This window comes from Scyliorhinus canicula, chromosome 21 (assembly GCF_902713615.1).
Source record: "Scyliorhinus canicula chromosome 21, sScyCan1.1, whole genome shotgun sequence".
Classification (NCBI taxonomy): Eukaryota; Metazoa; Chordata; class Chondrichthyes; order Carcharhiniformes; family Scyliorhinidae; genus Scyliorhinus; species Scyliorhinus canicula.
In genome coordinates, this window is record NC_052166.1 from 23,454,995 (window position 1) to 23,477,956 (window position 22,962).

The following is a 22,962-nucleotide window of genomic DNA, read 5'->3' on the forward strand; positions in this document are numbered from 1 at the left end:
TTTGTTAATTTGATAACGGGATTGCTGAATGCGTGGGACCGTTACTATTTTGTGTGTGTGATTCAGAGGGGAATAATGTGGAACTTTGTGTTTGGTTACTAAAGTACGATGAGGTCATTTATTTATTTGAAAGCTTCAACAGTAACCTTCCAACTAAATGCAGGATATTGTTTGGTGACTGGGCTTCTCGCTTGCAGCCAGAGAATAACTTGATTGTACACAGAAGTGGATGTAAAGTGCCAGTTTTATCCTCCGAGCTTGGTATTTGACTCGGATGTTAGTGTGGTTTTTCATCTCTTCAGTTGCAATGATATTTTAATTGATCCACAAATTGGACTTCTGGAAACATTCCCTCTGGTCCAGGTTGCAACAGCGGGAGAGCTCGACCAGCCAATATAGAATTCACTCACTGATAATTATACATGATGAAGTGTCAACAAAAATCAATTTGGCTGCCATTCAGCCCTCCCGCATTCTGGTCAGTTTGCAATCTAAGCATTTCTCCCTGATCCTTCCTGTTCAGTGAAAGGCTCAGTGCAGCCAAATGAAGGAGAAGGACGTTTCAGTTGTGCTTATGACTTGCTGGCTAAAGAAGTGCCATCTGGTCTCAGTAGGGTCTGCGTCCTGGCTGCTGCAACTTCCCTTCTCTCTGATTCGAGTCGGAAGTCATACAGCACCAGGTTAAAGTCCAACAGGTTTGTTTTGAATCACAGGGTTTTGGAGCACAGCTCCTCCATCAGGTGAGTAACACAGTAAGACTTCTTACTGTGCCCACCCCAGTTCAATGCCGGCATCTCCACATCATCGCTCTGATTAAGAAGGGGAGGCAAAATCTAATGGGACCAGAAATGCGCAAGAAAAGTTATCACATAAAATAAAGGCGGGAGGGGCTGGAAACTGCGTTTAAGTCCCGTTGGAGCAAGTGGGTAAACAAAAAAGCCTTCTCTGTTTATTGATGTGAAGGCTGTTTGTCAGATAGGTTTGGAGCAATCTCACTTGAGCCCTCCCTGTTCCAACTTGTCCATAAACAAATGGCACATATATTTGAGGGCTTCAAAGGTGAACAGTCGGAGCGGTACATGATAACAAGAACGATGAAGACCACAATGTCTTTCTCATGTTGATTCTGCTTATTTGTTGACTTCAGTTTTTCTTTGTAGGCGAGTCAATTTTGTTAGTGAGGCGGATGGAACTGGTCACTTTCTCTCATCACCTCCTGTGGATGACTTGATCTTGTACTGCACCACAGTAATCATCTCCACAGTGATCACTTTAAATTCCAGGAGAGTTGGACTCTGATATGTGCAGAGATCTGGGGAGGGAGTGGGGGAAGCGTGTTTGGGCTGGGGGGACGGGGGGGGGGGGGGGGGGGGGGGGGGGGGGCGCTGCACAGGATGGGAACACAGAGGTTCTGCTGAGTTTACCAGTATGATCTCTTTTTCACTTTCTTTCCTGTCTGGCTGCCAGCCAAGTTAACAGTCCCTCGCAACTGGAAGAGATTGAGGGTTGGGAGCGGAGCGGGGATTCAAAAGGGCATTCGATGATTACTTGAATAAAAACAATGGGCAGGTGTACAGGACAAAGGCCTGTGAATGCCCCCCCTCCCCCCACACCACTACTACTACCCCCACCTCTTTAATAGTACTATTAAGGTCAGATGTGAAACTCCTTTCTGGCTCGTTAGAACCATACAATTCCTACAGTTCAGGAGGAAATTCGGCTCATCGAGTCTGCAATAATAATAGTCTTTATTAGTGTCACAAGTAGCCTTACATTAACACTGTAATGAAGAACTGTGAAAATTCCCTAGACGCCACACTCAGACGCCTGTTCGGGTACACTGAGGGAGAATTCAGAACGTCCAATTCACCTAACAAGCATGTCTTTTGGGACATGTGGGAGGAAACCGGAGCACCCGGAGGAAACCCACGCAGACATGGGGAAAACATGCAAACTCCACACAGGCAGTCACCCTGGGTCCCTGGTGAAAAGGCCATCAGTGCTAACCACTGTGCCACCGTGCCACCTCGTTCTGAGATCTCAATGAACTGGAAGCAGACCAAGAATCAAATCTGAGATGGTCCCAGCCGGTTCCATGGTCAGTACTGGCCTTATTGCACATTTGATATAGTCTTTCCTATGTTGACAAAATTGTCAGATTGCATTACAAAATGTGATCTGCCCTCTACTTAATAGTTGCGCCATGTGTTCTTAAAGTAGCATCATCTCACTTTACCAAATTAATATTTTTCATCCTATGCCCACTATAATGACACCTGAAACGCAATCTGAGTTACTGAAGTACCATTTCTTGAAGCTTGCATGTAGAAGTTTTGATAGCAGATGGTGATTATTTTTGAGTTGTAGCTGGTTGTGCATTCCATTTTTCAGCTTAGCAGGACCCGCCGTCAGTGGCAATGATCCTATAGTTTTTCTTTGTTGGACATAGCCTGTCCTAGTGATTAAATCCCCCATGCTCTCATCACTCCCCATGTCTAACCTCCCCCAGCCCTACAAGCCTGGCCCCAGTGCTCCTCTGACTGTTGCTGTTGTGATATTACTTTCAGGGAATATGCAAATAAGCAGGTAACCCAGATGTAAAGCAGCATGTGGCCGGCAACAAGCCGTGGGTGTAGGAATTGAACCTGTGCTGACCTTGTGAGTAATGGTTGCTGAATCCCTAAAGTAGACTTGTCTGTTGAGCTATCCCATAAAGCGTCTTCAAATAAACTGAATGTAGTATCCCAGTCCTATGTTTGTGATTGGTGAGTTTGTGTAAAGCTGGCATAGGAAACTCAACAATGGCATCTTGGGCATTAAACCTCCCCCAGTCCACTATTGGTGAGTGTGCCTCAGCTACCTAAGTCACATGCTCTGGAATTCCCTCCCTATATCTTTTGGCTTTCCACCTTCCTCTGAACTTAATAATAATAATAATCATTATTGTCACAAGATGGCTTACATTAACACTGCAATGAATTTACTGCAAAAAGTCCTTAGTCGCTACATTCCGGCGCCTGTTCGGATACACTGAGGGAGAATTCAGAATGTCCAATTTACCTAACAAACACGTCTTTTGGGACTTGTGGGAGGAAACTGGAGCACCCGGAGGAAACTCACGCAGACACGGGGAGTGCGATTCTCCGCTCCCGGGAAAAATCGGAGGGCCGTCGTGAACTCGGCCGAGTTTCACGACGGCCTCGGAGGCCACTCCTCGCCCCCTATTCTCCCCTCCCGGCGGGGCGAGGAGCGGCGCTCCGTAACTCTCGGCCGCCATGCGGCGCGCCGAGAGTGACGCGATGGCGGCGCCTACGTGACGTCAGCCGTGCATGCGCAGGTTGGCCGGCTCCAACCCGCGCATGCGCGGCTGACGTCACGATGGTGACCGCTCAAACCTGCGCATGCACGGCGGAGGGAAAATAGTGCGTCCCGTTGAGACGCCGGCCCGACGATCGGTGGGCACCGATCGCGGGCCTGTCCCCTCCCGAGCACAGTCGTGGTGCTCAGTCCCCACCAGGCCCCCTACAAGTCCCAAAATGGGCATCACACGGCGATTTCACGACGGCAGCGACCAGTTGTGGTTGCCGGCGTCGTGAAACGTTTGCGAACGGCAAGCCTCCGGGTCGGAGAATCGGCGGTTGCCGTGAAAAACGGCAAGCGGCGATTCTTCCGAGCGGGGTGTGCCAGGGGGTCGTGAAATTAGTCGGGGGGCCCTCCCGTGATTCTCCCACGCGGCGTGGGGAGCAGAGAATCTCGCCCGGGGAGAACGTGCAGACTCCGCACAGACAGTGACCCAAGCCAGGAATCGAACCTGGGAGCTAGGAGCTGTGAAGCACTGTGCTACCGTGCTTAAGGATTTGACCAAGTATTTGGTCCCTCTCCTGTTTCGTTGGCTAAGTCTTCATTTTTGTTTACGATGTCCCTGTGAAATCACCTTGGGACTACATAACAGCAAGTTGTTGAATATCTTTACAAAAACAGGGCGTTAAAAATCTGTCCACTGCAGGGTGCAGATGGGCAATTTTGTGAATAAACAACTTGTGGTTTTGCGAAGGATAATTTATAAATGCACATGAGTAGAAACAACAATCTAATTAAAGGGTGTGGATGATCTATTCAGTGAGTAATGGATTTGTGAGTGTGATTGCAAAGCAGTAATCAGTGAATGGTCTCCGGTTGAGATATTGTTTACAGCTTGTCCATCAAATTCAGAGATGAGATCACTGTTTTATAATCACTTCATTATTGTTTTTTTATTAATATGCTGTAAATATTGTGGGCTGTGTGTCAGACCCAGAGGGAGATGCATGTTGCCAGGCCAGCATGCTGCATTTTACTAATGACGATGGTCACATTGAACAATTAGTGATTTTAATGTCATTACTACAAATGTAATCAACTATCATTTGCAATTGATTCACATTGTATTGCACCAAATATATTGAGTCTAATTTTGTTATATGCGGCTGCAGAAACTCAGATTTTAAAAATATTTAGCACAGCATTTAAGCAAAACTCCAGTTGACCATTCTGGCATTCGCAAATATCCTTTGGTTCAAATAATAGCTCAAAGTTCCAAAGATGAAATTTATATCACGTGGCCACCTAGTTTCTATCCCATCTTCTCTCCCCATATTGCTCCCAATGTGAGAAAACAGGGAGAAGGACTGCAGCAGGCCTCCCAACGGTACTCCTAACACAAGTTTTCAAAGACGTAAGACTGGCCTGGAATAACCCCTGGCTGACTGGATTCTCCCTCCCTCTCCCCCTCCCTTTTCCTTGTCGAGCGGGTCGAAGCACTTTGTTCCAGTTCAGTGCCTTTCACAAGTGACTCATCCATGTGAGCTTTGTTTCGGAACGACCAATAAAAATGCTGGGCGCGATTTTAGTAAGTGGGAACAATGTCCCATAGCTAGCGCCTTTAGCTGTGTATTTCCTGGCGCTCACAGTGCTGAGACGTGCAATGTCATTAAATGCCAGATAGGGCGCCTCAGCGGGGAATGCATGGCCCAGCCGCACATAGCCCTGTTTTCTGCACTGAGGAGCCCCGCTCACTGGAACTCTTGGGTATAGTGTGAGGTCGGGATGCCATTTAAAAATGACGTCACGATCACTGGAGCCCCCGACGCGCCCCCCCCCCCCAACTCTTTATGGGGGGGGTTACTGGATCCACCGTTACCCCCGCCGCCCCCACCCAACCACCCCAACACCCACGCAGGGCACTCCTGGCCTGATCGTTACCGCGAGAAAAATGTCAGCTTGGCACTTCCAAGCTGGTACCATGCCAGTGGCCCTTCCAGCAGTCACTGCCAGGTTGACAGTGCCAGAGTACCCAGGTGGCACTTGCAGTACAAGGGTACCGCCCTGCCAAAAGGGCATGTACCTGGGGGCCTCTGATCCCCTGGGAGACCCCCACAAGTGCCGTTCCCGTTCTCGTCCCCATTCGTGGACACTAGGACTGAACGTCACTCACCCGAGGACTCTGAGCTGTCTCACTCTTGTATGCAGATTTGCCAAAAAGTCACCCTGCCCACAATGGGCGGAATTCACACTGCCACATCTCGCGAGATCGGGTTAGATCTCTTGAGGCATTGCGAGCAGGGTAGATCCCGGGAGCGGGGTCTTGCTGCTTCTATTGACCACGTTGTGCTGAGGTGAGCTGCTCTTCGGGCGCAGCATGGCCGTTCAATCTCACCACCATTTCTTCCATCCCTATAGAATGGGGTTTAGGTCAATACCATTTGCATCAGATTTCAGGTGGCACAGGCAAGTCTCTATGTTACACCTGACGAGGCAAGGTTCAATTAGCTCATAGTAGAAACCTTTTCTAAAGCACTTTTTAGAATGTGAATGAGGCTGAAAAATGCATACTCCCATAATATATAAAGAAAGGAAAGACTTACATTTATAAAGCGCGTTTCACAACCTTACATTTGAAGTGCAGTTAACTTTTGTAACATAGGAAATGTGACAGCTAATTTGTACACTACAAACTCCCAAAAAACCTGCAATCTTATAATGACCAGGTAATCTGTTTTGTGATACGTATTGAGGGATAAATATTGGCCGGGTACCTGAGAAAACTGCCTTGCTCATCTATTGAATTTGCGGCCACCCCAGAGGGGGCAGACAGAGCCTCGTCTGAAGGATGGGCACACCTGACAGTGCGCTGGAGTGCCAGCTAGATTTTTGTATTCACATCTTCGGAATGGGACTTGAACCAAAAACCTTCCGAAGTAGAAGCAGGAGTTCTACCCACTGAGCCCCAGCTGATATTATAATATATTTATATACACTGTGAATCCACCAGCCAAGTACATTAATACGGAAGAGTTCAGTGCAGAGGATTGTTGTGTTGTACTTCATTGACTATTCATAGAACCAGTGACAATAATGGATTAGCATTGTGAAAATCTATTAAGGTTACCTTTGCTTGTGTCTTTTCATGGTAATTAATCTTGTCAAAGAGTCAGTTAAATTCAATTGCCCTTGATTGTTTTTCAGGTGTTCCGCCTTTGTTTTGGATCCTATCCTTCTGCTGTGGACAGTGGACTGGACAGTGAAAGTTGGGATGCATTTAATGCTGGAGAGAAACTGCTACAGCTTGAGGTAAGGGGAACTTCTGTTTCCATTGTAGGGCATAATCGTGGGAGCATGAGGATGCCTTCCTCCCCTATCTGAAGTCACTGGTGTGAGAGATACCAAAGAATATTAAACAGCAATCTTTGGAGACAAGCCCCACCTGCTTCTTTAGGAATTACGGACTGCTCTGTTTAATTATCCCACTTTCCCTTGTGGTTCTATATAGGTATTGTATGGGAAACAGTCAGTGACGGGAGTGTTGTGAATAATATTTGAAGTCAGTGGGCTGTACAGTACCTACCATTGAGACATTTGCTATGAGCATCATTCTGTGGGAGAGGAGGTTGGCACAATTTGTCACTGTAGGAGGACCAAACCAGATCATGCGAAGTTAATAACTCGGTCGCTCATTGTTGGGTAATGTTAGCTTGTATTCCGAAAGAAATTGTGATGTAAATAAACTCTCTCTTCTTTCTTGTAATGTCCTCTTTGTCCAAGATAGAAACAGAGAAAGTGTCAGAAACACACTGCATCATCTGTAGAGAGAGAAACAGAATAGCATTTCCAGTTCATTATTGGAACTGTAGGGAGGTAGAAATGGGATGTGTTTTGTCCAATTGAAAGGGGGAGGAAGGACAAGAGGGGATAGAGTAGCGGGCAGTCGAGATTGAATGACAAATGTTCTTTCTCCCTGGCTCCCATCCCCCACCTTCAACGCATAAAGCCCATCAAATTTCTATCTTCCTTCAGTTCTGAAGAAGAATCATATTTGGCTCGAAACATGAACTCTTTCTCTCTCCACAGATGCTGCCAGAACCACTTCCTGTTTTTAATTCGGGTTTTCAGCATCTGCAATGATTTGCCTTTATTTCATTATTCGAGGGTTTCTATCGTAGTTTGGACTATGATATAAATGTTGAGCAAAAGTGAGGAGGTAGGCCCCAAGGTAGGCAGGGATTGAACCCTCACTGTTGGTGTTAATCTGCACCATGCTGCAGCCATCTGAGCTAACCTAGCTGTGTAAACAAACTACCCATTTGATTTAGTTGAATAGTGCAAAGTGGTGGGAAGCCTTCACCTTCATTGTTGTCAACTGGCATCAGTGCACCAATGAATTGCTCTGACACTGCCCTCCTTGATGTGCGGGAGTACATGTTCGAAACAGCAGCAAGGCTGAGAAAATCAACGAATGAAACGATAGAATTGATTAAAATTATGAAGGGATCGACAGTCAATGGAAACAGATTGTTTCCAATCTTTAAAAATCCAGAATGATGGGATGTAGATGTTGGCTTTTAATCTGCGAGAAAATTAAATGTCACATTTCCTAAAAACTCTTGCAAAAAAATCATCAAAACCTGGAGGGACGAGACTCCATAATTTTATTCGTGTGAGTGAGGCTGATTGGCAGTCTTTAACGCATCACGCATTGTTAAACCTGTGATTGTGATTGTAATGATGGGACTTAATTTTCTGTGGCATGGTTAATGAGCCTTTAATCAAGTTTCTAAAAAAAACAAGAGGGAGACTATGTGCGTGATGCTGTTCCCGCAAAGCTTTTTTTTTGTTTTTTTTTATAAATTTAGATTACCCAATTATTTTTTCCAATTAAGGGGCAATTTAGCGTGGCCAATCCACCTACTCTGCACATTTTTGGGTTGTGGGGGCTAAACCCACGCAGACACGGGGAGAATGTGCAAACTCCACACAGACAATGACCCAGAGCCGGGATCGAACCTGGGACCTCAGCGCCGTGAGGCGGTTGTGCTAACCACTTGGCCACCGTGCTGCCCCTCCCGCAAAGCTAATGGTGAAGTGAGACAACTTGGACAGCAACTTTAACAAATTCACATTTAGCATTCCACCTGCCCCTAGCCTGAACTTGCTGCACCAATGGTGCATAAGGTGCACCACATTCTGGCCCATTCCATAAACGGAGACTATTTTTACCCACTCTGCTAGTTTGCCAACTACAATTTGGCATGGCACATGAAATCCAGTGCACATTTCTACAAAATTATTTACTGGTTTGAAGAAAGGCACTTTTCTTCTCTGGGAATAAGATGAACACGCAATTAATGAAATTGGGAGCAAGTTCTTTTATTTAATGGAAATTTACTGTGATCTTTGAAGGCGGGGCTTGAAACTCCTTGTAAGTAAACCATTTCTATGTAACCTGCCACTTAGCCATTCAGTAGCAATTGGTAAAATGTTGAGTCTTACAGCAGGTGTTTAATTTTTTATTAATACAGTTGAATGGAAGTCATGCAGCTCAGGGTTGCGATGGTCATATACATTTCCTAAACATTGTATTGTGTAGTTGGCATGTGCCTCTCATGGATGGTGATGGGGAGAAGGAAATCCTTTTGTCATTTGCACTGTAGTTGTTTGCCTTGTAACCCATGGTGAGAATAAAATGGCGGCCATAGACATACTGATGAAATTTCTTCACCCCAAATATGACCGCCCAACCTTTTTCCATTTGAGCATACTCACGCTCAGCCACAGCCAGCGTCCGGGAGGCAAAGACGATCGGATGATCGCGGCCATTGCTCATCCGGTGAGATAGGATGTCCCCAATTCTCATACGATGGCGTCACATGTGACCAATAATGGCTTTGAAGGATCAAAATCCGTCAACCTTCCGAAGTGGGCAATTGCCATTTCACTTTTTTGAAACTTCTCATCCTGGGCCTTGCTTCACTCCCAAGGTTGGTGCTTCTTGAGCAAATGAAGAGCAGACAGTCACCAAATTCAGAATGAATCAGCCACAATAATTGACCAATCCCAAGAAAAGAACGAATCTCTGTGGCGTCTCGTGGAGTGGGTGCCAGCTGGAGGACTCTCACTTTCTCGGTGACCGGGTGTAGGCTGTCTCGATCTAGCCGATTACCCCAAGTAGACAACTACTTTTGCGTGAAACAGGCACTGTGCGTGGCACAGGCAGACCCCAGGGGCTGGTTTAGCTTACTCTGCTAAACCGCTGGCTTTTAAAGCAGAACAAGCAGGCCAGCAGCACGGTTCGATTCCCGTACCAGCCTCCCCGGACAGGCGCCGGAATGTGGCGACTAGGGGCTTTTCACAGTAACTTCATTGAAGCCTACTCGTGACAATAAGTGATTTTCATTTTCATTTCATTTCCATACTCAGAAAAGTTCTGCAAGTCCCCTTGGAGGTTCCCGGTCAGTGATCCCCATGACTAGCACGTCATTTAAGTCGATTGCAACACGTGGCAATCCGCGCAGGATATGATCTCGATTACACACTGATGGACTGCGAAGCTGAGGATACTCCGCAGGACAGGCAGATGTACTCATAGACCCTTATGCGTATTGATCGATATGTACGACCGTGAGGACTTATCGAGCACCAGCTGTAGATAAGCTTTGTCTAATTCATGTCTAATTTCGCCAATGTGAAATAACTATCTTCGACGTGGGATAAAGGATAGCGGTCTGACCTCAAAGCCGTATTCACCGTCAATTTATATTCTCCGCAGAGGTGGACTGTCTTATCCGGCTTCATCACGGACCACTGACACCACCCAATCGGCGAAGCACACAGGTCTAATGATCTCCAAACGATAAAGTCGGTCTCTCCTTTCTCCACTAAGGCACATGGAACTGGGGGGCATGAAAATATCCAGGGCTGGGTGTCTGGGTCCACTTGGATCTTGGCGACAGCACATTTAATTGTATCCAAGCCAGTCTGGAAACGTCGGGGAATTTGCTCAGAAACTCACACAGACTGCCAGATCCTATTTGGAAGATATGCTGGCAATCCAACTGCAGCTGGTGTAACCTATTGCAGCCCAATAGGTAAAGGCCTACTTCTCGCATGACAATGAGGGGAAGGCAAACCGATTGGCACCCATAAACTACCCGAGTGAGTGTTGTCCGCACAATATGCAGGCATTCTCCAGTATAAGTCATATATAACAACATATAATTTTACTGATGTGGAAATTTTTTAGGGCCAGAGAAGTTGTTCCGGAGTAATTATGACTTGACATGCTATTTTCTTTAAAAAACTACCCTTGAATGAAAAGATTCAAGTTTTTCCATTGATCATTGGGCAGTACGGTAGCACTCATGGCTAGCACTGTGGCTTCACAGCGCCAGGGTCCCAGGTTCGATTCCCCGTTGGGTCACTGTCTGTGTGGAGTCTGCATGTTCTCCCCGTGTCTGCGTGAGTTTCCTCCGGGTGCTCCGGTTTCCTCCCACAGTCCAAAGACGTGCAGGTTAGTTGGATTGGCCATGATAAATTGCCCTTGGAGTCCAAAATGGTTCGGAGGGGTTATTGGGTTATAGGGATAGGGTGGAATTGAGGGCTTAAGTGGGCCGGTGCAGACTCGATGGGCCGAATGGCCTCCTTCTGCACTGTATGTTCTATGTATCTAAGAGGCACTCACCATTTGCTATCATCAGCCCTGGTTACAGTGGTGTGCAGTGGGTGAAAGAATTATTGAGGCAGCTTTCTTGGCACTGGGACCCAGCCTAATGAAGCGGCCTTTTCTGGTTCCCGCAACAATAATGGCAGCAACTTGTCTTTGCATTGCCCTGTTCATGTAGTATTATGTTCCAAGGATCTTCACAGAAGTAGAATCAGATAGAAAAGGACACAGTGTAAATCAGTGAGCACAGTGGCGATGGGGGAACGGGACGTGCTGTGAATTTGAATGGAGGCGGCAGAGTATTGAATGAGAGTCAGGAGCACAAGGGCAACAACCTAAGAACGGTCTTCACTGGCACCACCTCTTTTTCTGCCTGTGGACAGGACTGAGACCTGAGTTGGCCGGCACAGTCCAAGAACGTGTGTTCCTGATCAGTGATCCCTTTAGATCTTTTCCAGCATCTCCTGTAGTGGGTTGTTCGTTCCAGTATTATATAACGTTCTCTTCAAGATAGATTAGGGAATGTTCTACAGCAGTGGCACGGTTCCAGGTCTTCTGTCAGTTGCTGCAATGCTGCAGTACTGATCCTCAGCATGTGATTAAAATGAATTATTGCTAATCCCTTCAACTACTTTCCATGGTGAGCGTACCTGCTAATGTCTTACTTTGGTTTCAACGCACTGTCAGCCTCGAACTAGCCAAATCAATTCTCCTGTGGTGAAGTGAATTGTCGGAAGTCCAACCTTTCTTTGACGTGTCATTCTGAAAAGTGGATAAAAAGAGGGAAGAATATTTGTATTTATTTTGAACACCGTTGATTTTGTAAGTGATGTGGGACAGTTGGAATATCTTCCTTCTGTCAACTGTGACTGAACAGATTGGAGATTTTCTGCAACTGGTAGATGTAGATGGTCATTCATTTCCCTGGGAGCTGCCAGCTGGAATGAACCTGATTCCATTCTCATTGCCATTGCTATACGTTCACTGGAAGGAGAGTGTATTTTTGTTGCAGCGGCGGCTGTATTGCTTGGCCCTCGGCTTCTACCTTTAACTGTGGTCAGGGAGAGATGACTCCACTTAGCTACCTCAAAATCCTCAAGAGTTGCAGCTTGCAGCTGTGGGCTTCCTTTGCTTTAAGATTAGGGCATTATTCTAAAGTATATATAAGAATTGGTATCAACAGTGTTCAGGGACGAAGAGGGAGTCTGTGCCTGTGTCCTCTGGGTTTTATGAATAAACCCATGTTAAGGAAAGACTGCCTTCAGATTCCTTCTTTGCTCAGTGACTGAGCAGTGAAGTATAATAATGGGCGCGATTCTCCGGCCGCGTTGTGCTCAAGCACAAGCACAAAGCGGTCGGAGAATCCTGGGAGAAGCCTCCCAACAGTCTCCGCCCCTCGTGGGATTCACCAAAGTCCCGCGAGTCGTCGGAGTTGGAACTCTGTCCCAAATGGGGGGGGGACCAAATGTCAGTCCCGGAGGTTGGTCGGAAACATACTTATGACCTATTTGCCCCGGATACACCGGCCTCCCTCGATTCTCCACCAAACCATGCAGCCCTTGACCTGATTATAACCATAGTCCAAACACAGACAAAAGAGCTGAATTTCAGAGCTGAGATGAATGTGACTCTTCATTTAATTGAGCGTGGCATCAAGGAGCCTGAATAAAATTGAAGTCAGTGGAATCAAAGGAAACTTTCCACTGGTTAGAGCCATACCTAGCACAAAGGAAAATATTTGTGATCATAGAATCATAGAATTTACTGTGCAGAAGTATGCCATTCGGCCCATCGGGTCTGCACTGGCCCTTGGAAAGAGCGCCCCACATAAGCCCACACCTCCACCCTATCCCCGTAACCCACCTAACCTTTTGGACACTAAGGGGCAATTTAGAATGGCCAATCCACCTAACCTGCACATCTTTGGACTGTGGGAGGAAACCGGAGAACCTGGAGGAAACCCACGCAGACATGGGGAGAAAGTGCAAACTCCACACATACAGTCACCCAAGGCCGGAATTGAACCACCAGTACCCTGGAGCTGTGAGGCAGCAGTGCTTGCCACCGTGCCACCCCAGATTGTTGGAGGCCAATCTTCTTAGCCCCAGAACAACACAGCATGAGTTTCTCTGGCAGCTTGACCATCTGCAGCTGCTTCATGAATGATCTTTCGCTCAACATCGATAAAAAGAGATGTTTGCTGACGATTGCACACTGTACAATGCCAGTTGTAACACTCCAGATATTGAAGAAAGCTGAACCTGCAGTAGCAAGACCTGGACAGCATTCAGACTTGGGTGATAAGTGACTCCTTATACCACACAAGTGCCAGGTGATGACCATCTGCAATAGGAGTGTTGTCTGTAAAATTCTCAGACACTTCGACCAGTTTATTACCCAAACATTTCACCCAGGTGCATTTAGTTGCGAGATGAAAAAAAGACAAATACAGGCTCGTGATTCATCCAAATATATTATTAATCATAGTGGACTCGATTAAACTAAATGGGAACAAAGTCCCATAGCAAGCGTGTTGAGTCGTGTGTTTCCCGGTGCTTGAAGCACCGAAAAACAAATCATTATTCAACATGACTCACGTTTGATTCGCCTCTGTTGGAATGCCTCAGTGGGGAATGCGCGGCTGAGGTATTCCAACAATGTCCACATCCCTTCTTCAAATTTTTAAAAACCTTAGTGCCTGCAGGTGGTCTTGCTCTTGGTTGCTGTCCAATTAAGCCGTGTTGCAAAGTACATCTGGATGCCAGGGGTGATGGTTCCAGTCTTTCTACGACGCCCAACTCCATGTGAAATAGTCTTTTGATGAATTAACTAAGGCACCAATGAACCACCGTGAACTCAGATCCTCGCATGTGTCCGCAATAGCTTTTATTATCAATTTTGTTATCTCGCAGCCCATTTGGAATTTAACGCTATTGTTTTTGTGTGCCACACCAATTTTCCCCACACTAAACATTAACACTAAAAATCATGTCAAGCTGTTTGAAGGCCTGAGTAATTTTCATTTGACCACTTACATGTCCCTCACTTCCTGTAGAATCGGCTCATGTTTTGTCTGTTGGAATGAATGAATAAGGATTAGACAAACAATAGTATTCTTTTGTGTGCATTCTGATTATTTGTCTTTGCAGCTTTAAGTTAGCATTACAATGAATGGTCATCTCTGTTTCTTGGTTAACTTTGTGGAGGCATTTACTATGAAAAAATGGTGCAAAATGCTGACCATTTTGAAGGGCGGACATTGTGAAACTGCTTGCTGTTGTTCGAGTCTCTTTAGTAGCCGAAAGCAACCTCCAACTCTCACCTTCCTCAGTAAGAACATGCCCAATTTAGATAATCACTATCAGTTGTCCAGGCCCTCCGCCCTCTCAATCATTCCAATTCCTCTCTTTCTCTCCTCTCTCAGTATCTGTAATATCCTATTCGTTCTGTGGAAATCAGAGCTCTAAAGTGTGGTCACACCATCGATTAATGAATCGACAGGATTACAAACATGCAAAAGAGGAGCAGAAGTAGGCCATTCGGCCCCCTCGAGCTTGCTCTGCTGTTTCACAAGATCATGGCTGATCTGCATTTGTTTTGAGTTCTGCATTCCCATCTACCCCCAATAATCTGTGATTCCCTTGCTTAACAAGAATCTATCTCTGACTTAAAAATATTCAGTGACCCTCCCTTCTGAGGCAGAGTTCCAATGTCGCACAACCCTCTCTGTCTATTATCATTATCTCAGTACAGTGGCTCACTGTTGACATTTTAATAAATACCAGTAGTTCCCAGCATCTGATTTGTTTCACTTACAGCTGATGAGCATTGTTATGACTGCAGCAACTTATTGTCATTCAGAGCCTTCTGATCTCGTTCACTTTCCAGTACATTATCATCTTTCACATTACTTAAGTAAAAGTCCCTTCTTGGATTTCCTTCCAGATATTGCATTTATCTTCATCACATTTCATCCGCCACTTATCTACCCAATGGTCAAGCAGCTTTGCACGCTATCCCCTTCATCAGCTCTGTATCATCTTCAATTTCAACCACTGTGTTTGTGTCTCGTAGCTCCAGATAAGTTATAATGATGGACAAGATTATAACTCACTCAATATCCATTCCCATGTGTAAAAGTTAAAATTGGTCCTGATGGTCATTGAAGCACCAACTTTCATTTAATAATCTTTATTATTAGTGTCACAAGTGGGCTTAGATTAACACTACAAGGACGTTACCGTGAAAATCCCCTAGTCGCCACACTCCGGCACCTGTTTGGGTACACTGAGGGAGAATTCAGAGTGTCCAATTAACCTAACAAGCACGTCTTTTTGGACTTGTGGGAGGAAACCGGAGCACCTGGACGGAAACCCACGCAGACACGGGGAGAACGTGCAGACTCCGCAAAGACAGTGACCCAAGCGGGAGTCGAATCTGGTACCCTGACACTGTGAAGCAATAGTGCTAACTACTGTGCTACCGTGCCACCCATTTCCATTGGGCCGTTAGCAAAATAAATCAACCTCAGGGCTGTTAGCAAAGGAGATTGGACATTGAGCAGATAAGGAAATATGATCAAAAAGGACAGATGATCAAAGGTTTGATCGAAGAAATTAGTTTTGATGAGTGCCTTAACTGGGGTAAAGTGGCAAAGAGGTTTAGGGAGGAAATTCCAGAGCTTGGGGCTAGGCAGCTAAAGACATGGTCACCAACAGCGGGATGATGAAAATTATGTTTGTGTAGGAGCCCACAATTGGAGGGGCACAGAGATTTTTGGCTGGAGGAGGTTACGGAAATGGGGAGGGATGAGGCCATGGAAGGATTTGAAAGTAAGGATGAGAATTTTAAAACCCAGAGTCCACTGGACTCGCAGCCAATGTGATGAGCGAGCACAGGAGGGATGAGTGAATTGGACTTGGATGTGAATTTGGATATGGACAGCAACGCTTTGGTGAGCTGAAGCTTATGGAGAGTGTATGATAAGGCTAGTCAGGAGAACATTAGAATAGTCGAGTACATGACATCCATGGCATATCTCAATTAACCTTCTGAGCCACCCCTCAAAAAACGGCCCACTAAATATGATTGAACTGACCTCCTCTTTTGTGAACCTGTTTTGACTATCTTCCACTTGGTCATCACCATGAAAGCACTTCACGGTGAGATTTAAAATGGCCTAGATTAGGCCCAGTGTTAATATAAAATTGGGCAGCACGGTAGCATACTGGTTAGCACAGTTGCTTCACAGCTCCAGGGTCCCAGGTTCGATTCCCGGCTTGGGTCGCTGTCTGTGCTGAGTGCACGTTCTCCCCGTGACTGCGTGGGTTTCCTCCGGGTGCTCCAGTTTCCTCCCACAGTCCAAAGATGTGCAGGTTGGGTGGATTGGCCATGATAAATTGCCCTGTGTCCAAAAAGGTTCGGTGGGGTTACTGGATTACGGGGATAGGGTGGAAACGTGGTCTTTAAGTAGGGCGCTCTTTCCAAGAGCTGGTGCAGACTCGATGGGCCGAACGGCCTCCTTCTGCACTGTAAATTCTATGATTCTATGAAAATGGAGCCAGGTGTGATAGCACTTACCTGTGTGACTTGTCCACTCTCTGAAAATGAGGGTACCAGTGGGGCAACAACAGTTAATTTTACATTTCAAATTCATCATTAATTCACATTTGCAGTGGCAAGGCAGTTTCTGCACTTGGCTGTTAAGGGACTTGACACCTTAGCACTGAAACATAATAATATGTCACCGCTCATTTCTAATTCATGGCCAGTGGTAGGTTAATATAGCATTTCAGGTAATCATGAAAATAAATCAGCTCAACAAGAAATGGGCTACTTGACCTTTAGCGAGTCTGAATTTATTTTTGCTGAGAACAGAGGGAAAATTGAACGAATATTTTAAGGACCCTGAGTTTGATACGGAGGTAAAATTTTAAAGAGGCAGCTAATAGGAATCAAAATCACACTGCGACTAATCAGCCGGTGACAAGGTATCCTCCCATGGTTTTCAATTGGATCTGCAGTATGGGTTTTTTTAAACCCAGTTTTCTCAATAATAATATTCATTCATGAGTTTTCTTTCAGACAAAATAAGTAGCAGTATGTTTGTCAACCATTCTCATATAGAGTCTGGATTAGAGATCGGACAGGTGGAGAAATCCCGCTCCTTGTCTGCTGCCCATAAGGATCCCACAAGAAATGGTTTTGGACTATCGTGCCCATAGCAATAACCTCCCAATTTGACCCTGTGACCAATTTCAAAGGATGACTGGTGAGGGAAATGGCAGCATACTGCAGTGGATTCTGTGTCAAAGTGAAGGCCAAGACATATTATTGTGGCAGAGTTGAACTGACATTATTTTGTAGCCAACTCTCCTATACTTGTGCTGAGTGTTTGAATGGTTAGCATGGAGTAGGGTTGTCAACTGTGGTGCTGCCTTCTTTAACTGCTGCAATCCGTGTGGTGTAGATACACCCACAGTGCTCTTGGGGAGTAGAGCTCCAGGATTTTAACCCAGTGGCAGTGAAGGAATGGCAATATATTTCCAAGTCAGAATGGTGTGTGGCTTGGAGGAGAACTTTTAAGTGATGGACTTCCCATGCATTTGCTGCCTTTATCCTTCTAGAAACTGGTAGTGCTTGTGTGTCTGGAAGGTGCTGTCATTTTAAACAAAAACATTCTCATTAAGGGGCAATTTAGCGTGGTCAATCCACCTACCCTGCACATCTTTGGGTTGTGAGGGTGAGACCCACACAGACACAGGAAGAATGTGAAAACCACACGGACCGTGACCAGGGGCCGGGATCGATCTTGTCCAGTTCTTGCTGTATTTGGACATGGACTGTTTCAGTATGTGAAGAACACAAATGGTGCTGAACATTAGGCCGCCATTAGTGAACATCCCCACTTTTGACCTTATGATGGAAGGAACATGGCAGCACGGTGGCAGAGTGGTTAGCAATGCTGCCTCACGTTGCCGACGTCCCAGGTTCGATCCTGGCTCTGGGTCACTGTTCGTGTGGAGTTTGCACATTCTCCCCGTGTTTGTGTGGGTTTTGCCCCCACAACCCAAAGATGTGCAGGGTAGGTGGATTGGGCACACTAAATTGCCCCTTAATTGGAAAAAATGAATTGGGTACTCTAAATTTATAAAAACGAAATGCTGGAAGGAACATCATTGATGAAGCAGCTGAAGATGGTTGGGCCGCGGACACTACCCTGAGGAACTCCTGCAGTGATGGCCTGGGCGGAGATGATGGACCTCCAGCGGCCCATAACTATCTTCCTCCGTGCCAGGTATCACTCAAAGCAGTGGAGTTTTCTTTGATGTCATACTTGGTTAAACGCTGCCTTGACGTCAAGGGCAGTCATTCTCACCTCACCTCTGGCATTCAGCTCTTTAGTTTATGTTTGAACCAAGGCTGTAATGAGGTCAGGAGCTGAGAGACTCTGATGGAACCGTGTGGTGTGAGCGTCCGCGAGTAGGTTATTGCTGAGTAAGTGTCACTTGATAGCACTGTTGATCGCTTCCATCACTTTGCTGATGGTCGGGAGTAGACTGATGGGTGAGTTTCTAGTCACCCCATCCCATCAAGCAGTCCAGGTACACCAAAAGTGCTGAAAGAAAATAAAAATGTGATTGTTTAATTTTCCTCCTGGAGTGCCCTGGAGTGTCCTGGAGACTCAATTCCTGAAGAAGTCACGACTGTTTTGGAGGGATAGCAACCTGAGCATAGAGACAGCTTTGCTCCGCATCTAATTCCTGCGCCTGATGCAGGGTCACAATGATGCTGACATTGATGGCGTAGAGTTAAAAAATGTTCCAGTCCCAGCCCCAATATTCCATAAATTGATGGGTTGGTGCAACAGAAATAGCACCCATCCCTCACAGTTTATTTTTTAGGTGTGAATTTGTCAAGGATTAATGCAGGAGGAAGACGGCTATGCATTTCACAGTGAGCTGGAGCTATAAATTAGCTGGTGGTTCCAGTCAGTTAATTGGGATACTGGCGTGAGGAATACTGGCTCTAATTCTTTATGTGTTCATATTACTGAGCAATCATTTATTATTGTGTGTTAGAAGTTGTTGTTCAGCAAGCCTCTCATTCGTGAATGAAAAAAAGAGAATTTTGTTTTCACGCTATTGATTTTGTGTTTGACAATTGCAATAATTTTTCCTCAATATAGTGATAATCGAACACAAAGGAAATATAAATTCAAACACTTTTTGACCACTTCCAAGCAAATTATGGTATAAGGTCCTTGCACACAGTTTTTGCCCAGGAGTAGACTGCTGATCTAAAATGTGCCAAACAGCAACCAAATGGAAGCTCTTTATTTTCCCAGAAGGGAGGGTAAAATACAGATTGGTCATTCTATTCTATGGAATATTAATTGCACGAGCCAATGAGTCGGAGGCAGTGAGGGAAATAGGGCAGAACATCCAGCGAAGAGTCTATTTCACTGCAAGCAAAGTTGTTTCATAATGCAAATGATGTGGATGACTGCCAGTACAGGCATAATGGGCTGAATAGCCTGTTCTATATCGTTGCTTTTGACAAGGTGCCACACAAAAGGTTTCTGCAGAAGATAAAGATGCATGGTATTAAGGGTAAAGTAGTCGCATGGATAGAGGATTGGTTAATTAATAGAAAGCAAAGAGTGGGGAATAATGGGTGTTTCGCTGGTTGGCAATCAGTAGCTAGTGGTGTCCCTCTGGGATCAGTGTTGGGCACACAATTGTTCACAATGTACATAGATGATTTGGAGTTGGGACCAAGTACAATGTGTCCAAGTTTGCAGACCACACTAAGATGAGTGGTAAAGCAAAAAGTGCAGAGGATACTGGAAGTCTGCAGAGTGATTTGGATAGGTTAAGTGAATGGGCTAGGGTCTGGCAGATGGAATACAATGTTGACAAATGTGAGGTTATCCTTTTGGTTGGAATAACAACAAAAGGGATTATGGACAATGGGGGAGAATTTGCTAATGATGAATTTAGCGATATGTGAGAAAACATGAATATCACAGTTATGAATGCGACTGAGGAAAGCCCATTTAGTAATGGTGTCTGTGAAAGAAACCATGCTGTAATTGATGACATGCTCTGGAAGATGTTGGCAGATAGACCGAATTGCAGGCTAAATTCAGCTTTAGCATGGCGGTACATGCAAAGAATTCATTGCAGATGGTTGGGGGCTATAATCCTTATCAATTAGTGTTTGGTAGAAATCCTAAAATTCCATCCATTTTGGATGACCAGCCTCCAGCTTAGGAAGGGACTACAATTAGCTCTGCCTTTGCTGAGCATTTAAATGCATTACATAGCAGTAGAAAAGCCTTTTTGGAAGCAGAAGTCTCTGAAAGAATTCGCAGTGCTTTAAGGCATAATGTACGGCCATCAAATACCGTTTTTCAGCAAGGAGACATAGTATACTATAAGAGAGACAATTTAAATGAATGGAAAGGCCCAGGGAAGATCATAGGCATAGATGGCAAAACAATTATTTTACAACATGGCAATCAAACTGTTAGGGTACATTCTTCAAGGATAATGGGTACAGATTACAAATTTTCAAATTTAGACAGAGCAGACAGACATGACGAGGAACCAGGGTTATCTGGTACGCACATGTTACAGAACGATGAGGACCAGTTAACTGATATAGACACGGCTTCTGAAGAGAAACACACTTCTGATGAATTAGAACAGGCCATTTTTCTGAAAGGATAACTGCCAAAAGTTGGTACAAAAGTGACATACTTGCCTGAAGGGTCTAGTCAATGGAAGGATGCAACTGTTATTAGTAGAGCAGGGAAGGCCACTGGAAAGTATAAACATTGGTTGAATGTACAACATTTAGGGGAGGAAGTCAAGACAATGGATTGGGAATACGAAGTTCAAAAATGGAGGGCACAGAAACGCAGTGCCAGTTCAGACAGTACATCGGATAGTGAACAAGTCTGCAGGAAAAGGTCGAGAACTATTGAAAGGACATCCCACAGCAGAAGGGAAAGATCAAGCAGTAGCAGTACAGAACGAGGAACCAGGCGGGAGAGGGGACGTAGTTTATCAAAGTCTCGGAACATGAGTAAGACTACGAACACTAATAAGAGTAGAAACCCAAATGCATGTGAGATTTTGGGTGCTTCCAATAAATTAGATGAAATAGTTAGCAAAGATGCCCAACAGCAAGAACTGCATAGTTGGATTGAATTTGGGGTATACATGGAAGTACCGGATAGGGGACAAAGAGCTCTATCCCACAGATGGATTTGTACAGAAAAGGTTCTTCCAGATGGAACTTATAAGTTAAAGGCCAAGCTTGTGGCAAGGGGATTTGAAGAAAACTTAGAAGATCAGGACGGGTAGATTCACCTACGGCAGGAAAGGTTATTTTAAAGATCTTCTTGGCTCTATTAGCCACAAAGGCATGGGAATGAAAATCTATAGATATAAAAGCTGCCTTCTTGCAGGGGCATTAGTTCCAGAGAGACATTTTCTCCATCCTCCTAAAAAGACAGCTAACACAGAAGGGGTACTCTGGAAGTTGAACAAAATATGTATATGGAATAAATGATGCGTCTCGAGTCTGCTATTTTGCGGTAAGGTCAGTTTTGTTAAAGTTAGGCTGTTGCCAGTTGAAAGCAGATCTGGCAATGTTTTACTGGCACTATAAAGGAAATCTTTCTGGCATCTTTCTGATGCAGGTCAATGATTTTTGTGGGGTGGGACTAGTGATTTTGAAGCTATTGTAATCTCTGGTTTGAGGAAAGAATTCAGGGTTGGAAGTCAGGCTTCCGATGCATTTAAATATATTGGACTGGAAATTGGACAGACTGGAAATCGGAAAGACTAAGTTAGGAGCAACTTTACATCAGCAATCTTATTTGGTAAGCATCAGTCCAATAGCAATTAGTCGTGGCCAGGCTTCACAAAATGACGCAATGGTTTCAAAGATGGAAAAAGAGCAACTGCGAAGTTTAATTGGGCAACTGAATTGGTTAGGTAGACAGACTAGACCGGATGTGAGTTTTGATGTCTTAGAGTTGAGTACAAAAATGAATGATCCCAAAGTGGAAGACATAATAAGAGCAAATAAAGCGTTGGCCAAATTCAAAATGCAGGAGCGTGTTTTGAGGTTCCCGGTTTTAGGTGACCGTAGGCACTTGAAACTCATAGTTTATAGTAATGCGTCCTATGCAAATTTATGTGATGGGGTTTCAAGCTCAGAAGGTTTTCTAATTTTCCTTATGGGGAACAATGGTAAATGTTGCCCTCTTGTGTGGGAAACAAAGAAAATAAAGAGAGTGGTCAAAAGCACTTTGGCTGCCGAGACGTTAAGCCTTGAAGAGGCGGTGGATATGGCCTTTTATATATCTCAGATATTGACAGAACTTTTGGGATTAGGGGTTTTGGGTAATATTCCTATTGACTGTCACATTAACAATAAATCCCTGTGGGGAAATGTGAACTCTACAAAAAGTGTCAATGAAAAAATGTTAAGGATAGACATCGCAAGTTGGAAGCAGATGTTGGACAGAGGGGCAATAGCAAAAATTAAATGAGTTGACAGTAGCTATCAATTCTCAGACTGTTTTAGAAAAAGAGGGACTAGTTCATAGAACCTTTTGGATATTGTTAAAGAAGGGCGCCTGTTTCTGTGACTTTTTCCCTTCCAAAAAAAAATGAAAAAAGAAGGGGGGAAATTGCGTGTGTTTTTGAGTTTCTTGAAATTTTGCTTTCACCTAATTTTTTTTTCCAACTAAGGAGAGACTTAAGTAATGTGTTAAGAGATATTGCAATTAGTTGTCTCCTTTATGTTAAGTATCCAATAATTGACACTAATGTGTAAAGGGGCTTCAGGTGGCCTTTGTGTAAGGTGATGTGATGTTAGAGTTTTTCGCAGAGTCTGTTGAAGTGAAATTAAGGTGTTGGTGAAAAGGAGCATAAGTTTTCACTCTTTATACAACAGCAACTAAACGT

General features: G+C 44.9%; 1 protein-coding gene across 3 annotated transcripts in view; it reads left to right on the plus strand.

Moving 5' to 3' along the window:
• The window catches only part of abca2 (ATP-binding cassette, sub-family A (ABC1), member 2), a 577,021-nt gene that overhangs the window by 271,324 nt on the left and 282,735 nt on the right, over positions 1 to 22,962 (plus strand). For all 3 annotated transcript variants that reach the window (XM_038782183.1, XM_038782184.1, XM_038782185.1), the window contains one exon: positions 6,505 to 6,609. In XM_038782183.1, coding sequence (XP_038638111.1) covers positions 6,505 to 6,609 — 105 coding nt within the window. The remainder of the gene's footprint in view (positions 1 to 6,504; positions 6,610 to 22,962) is intronic.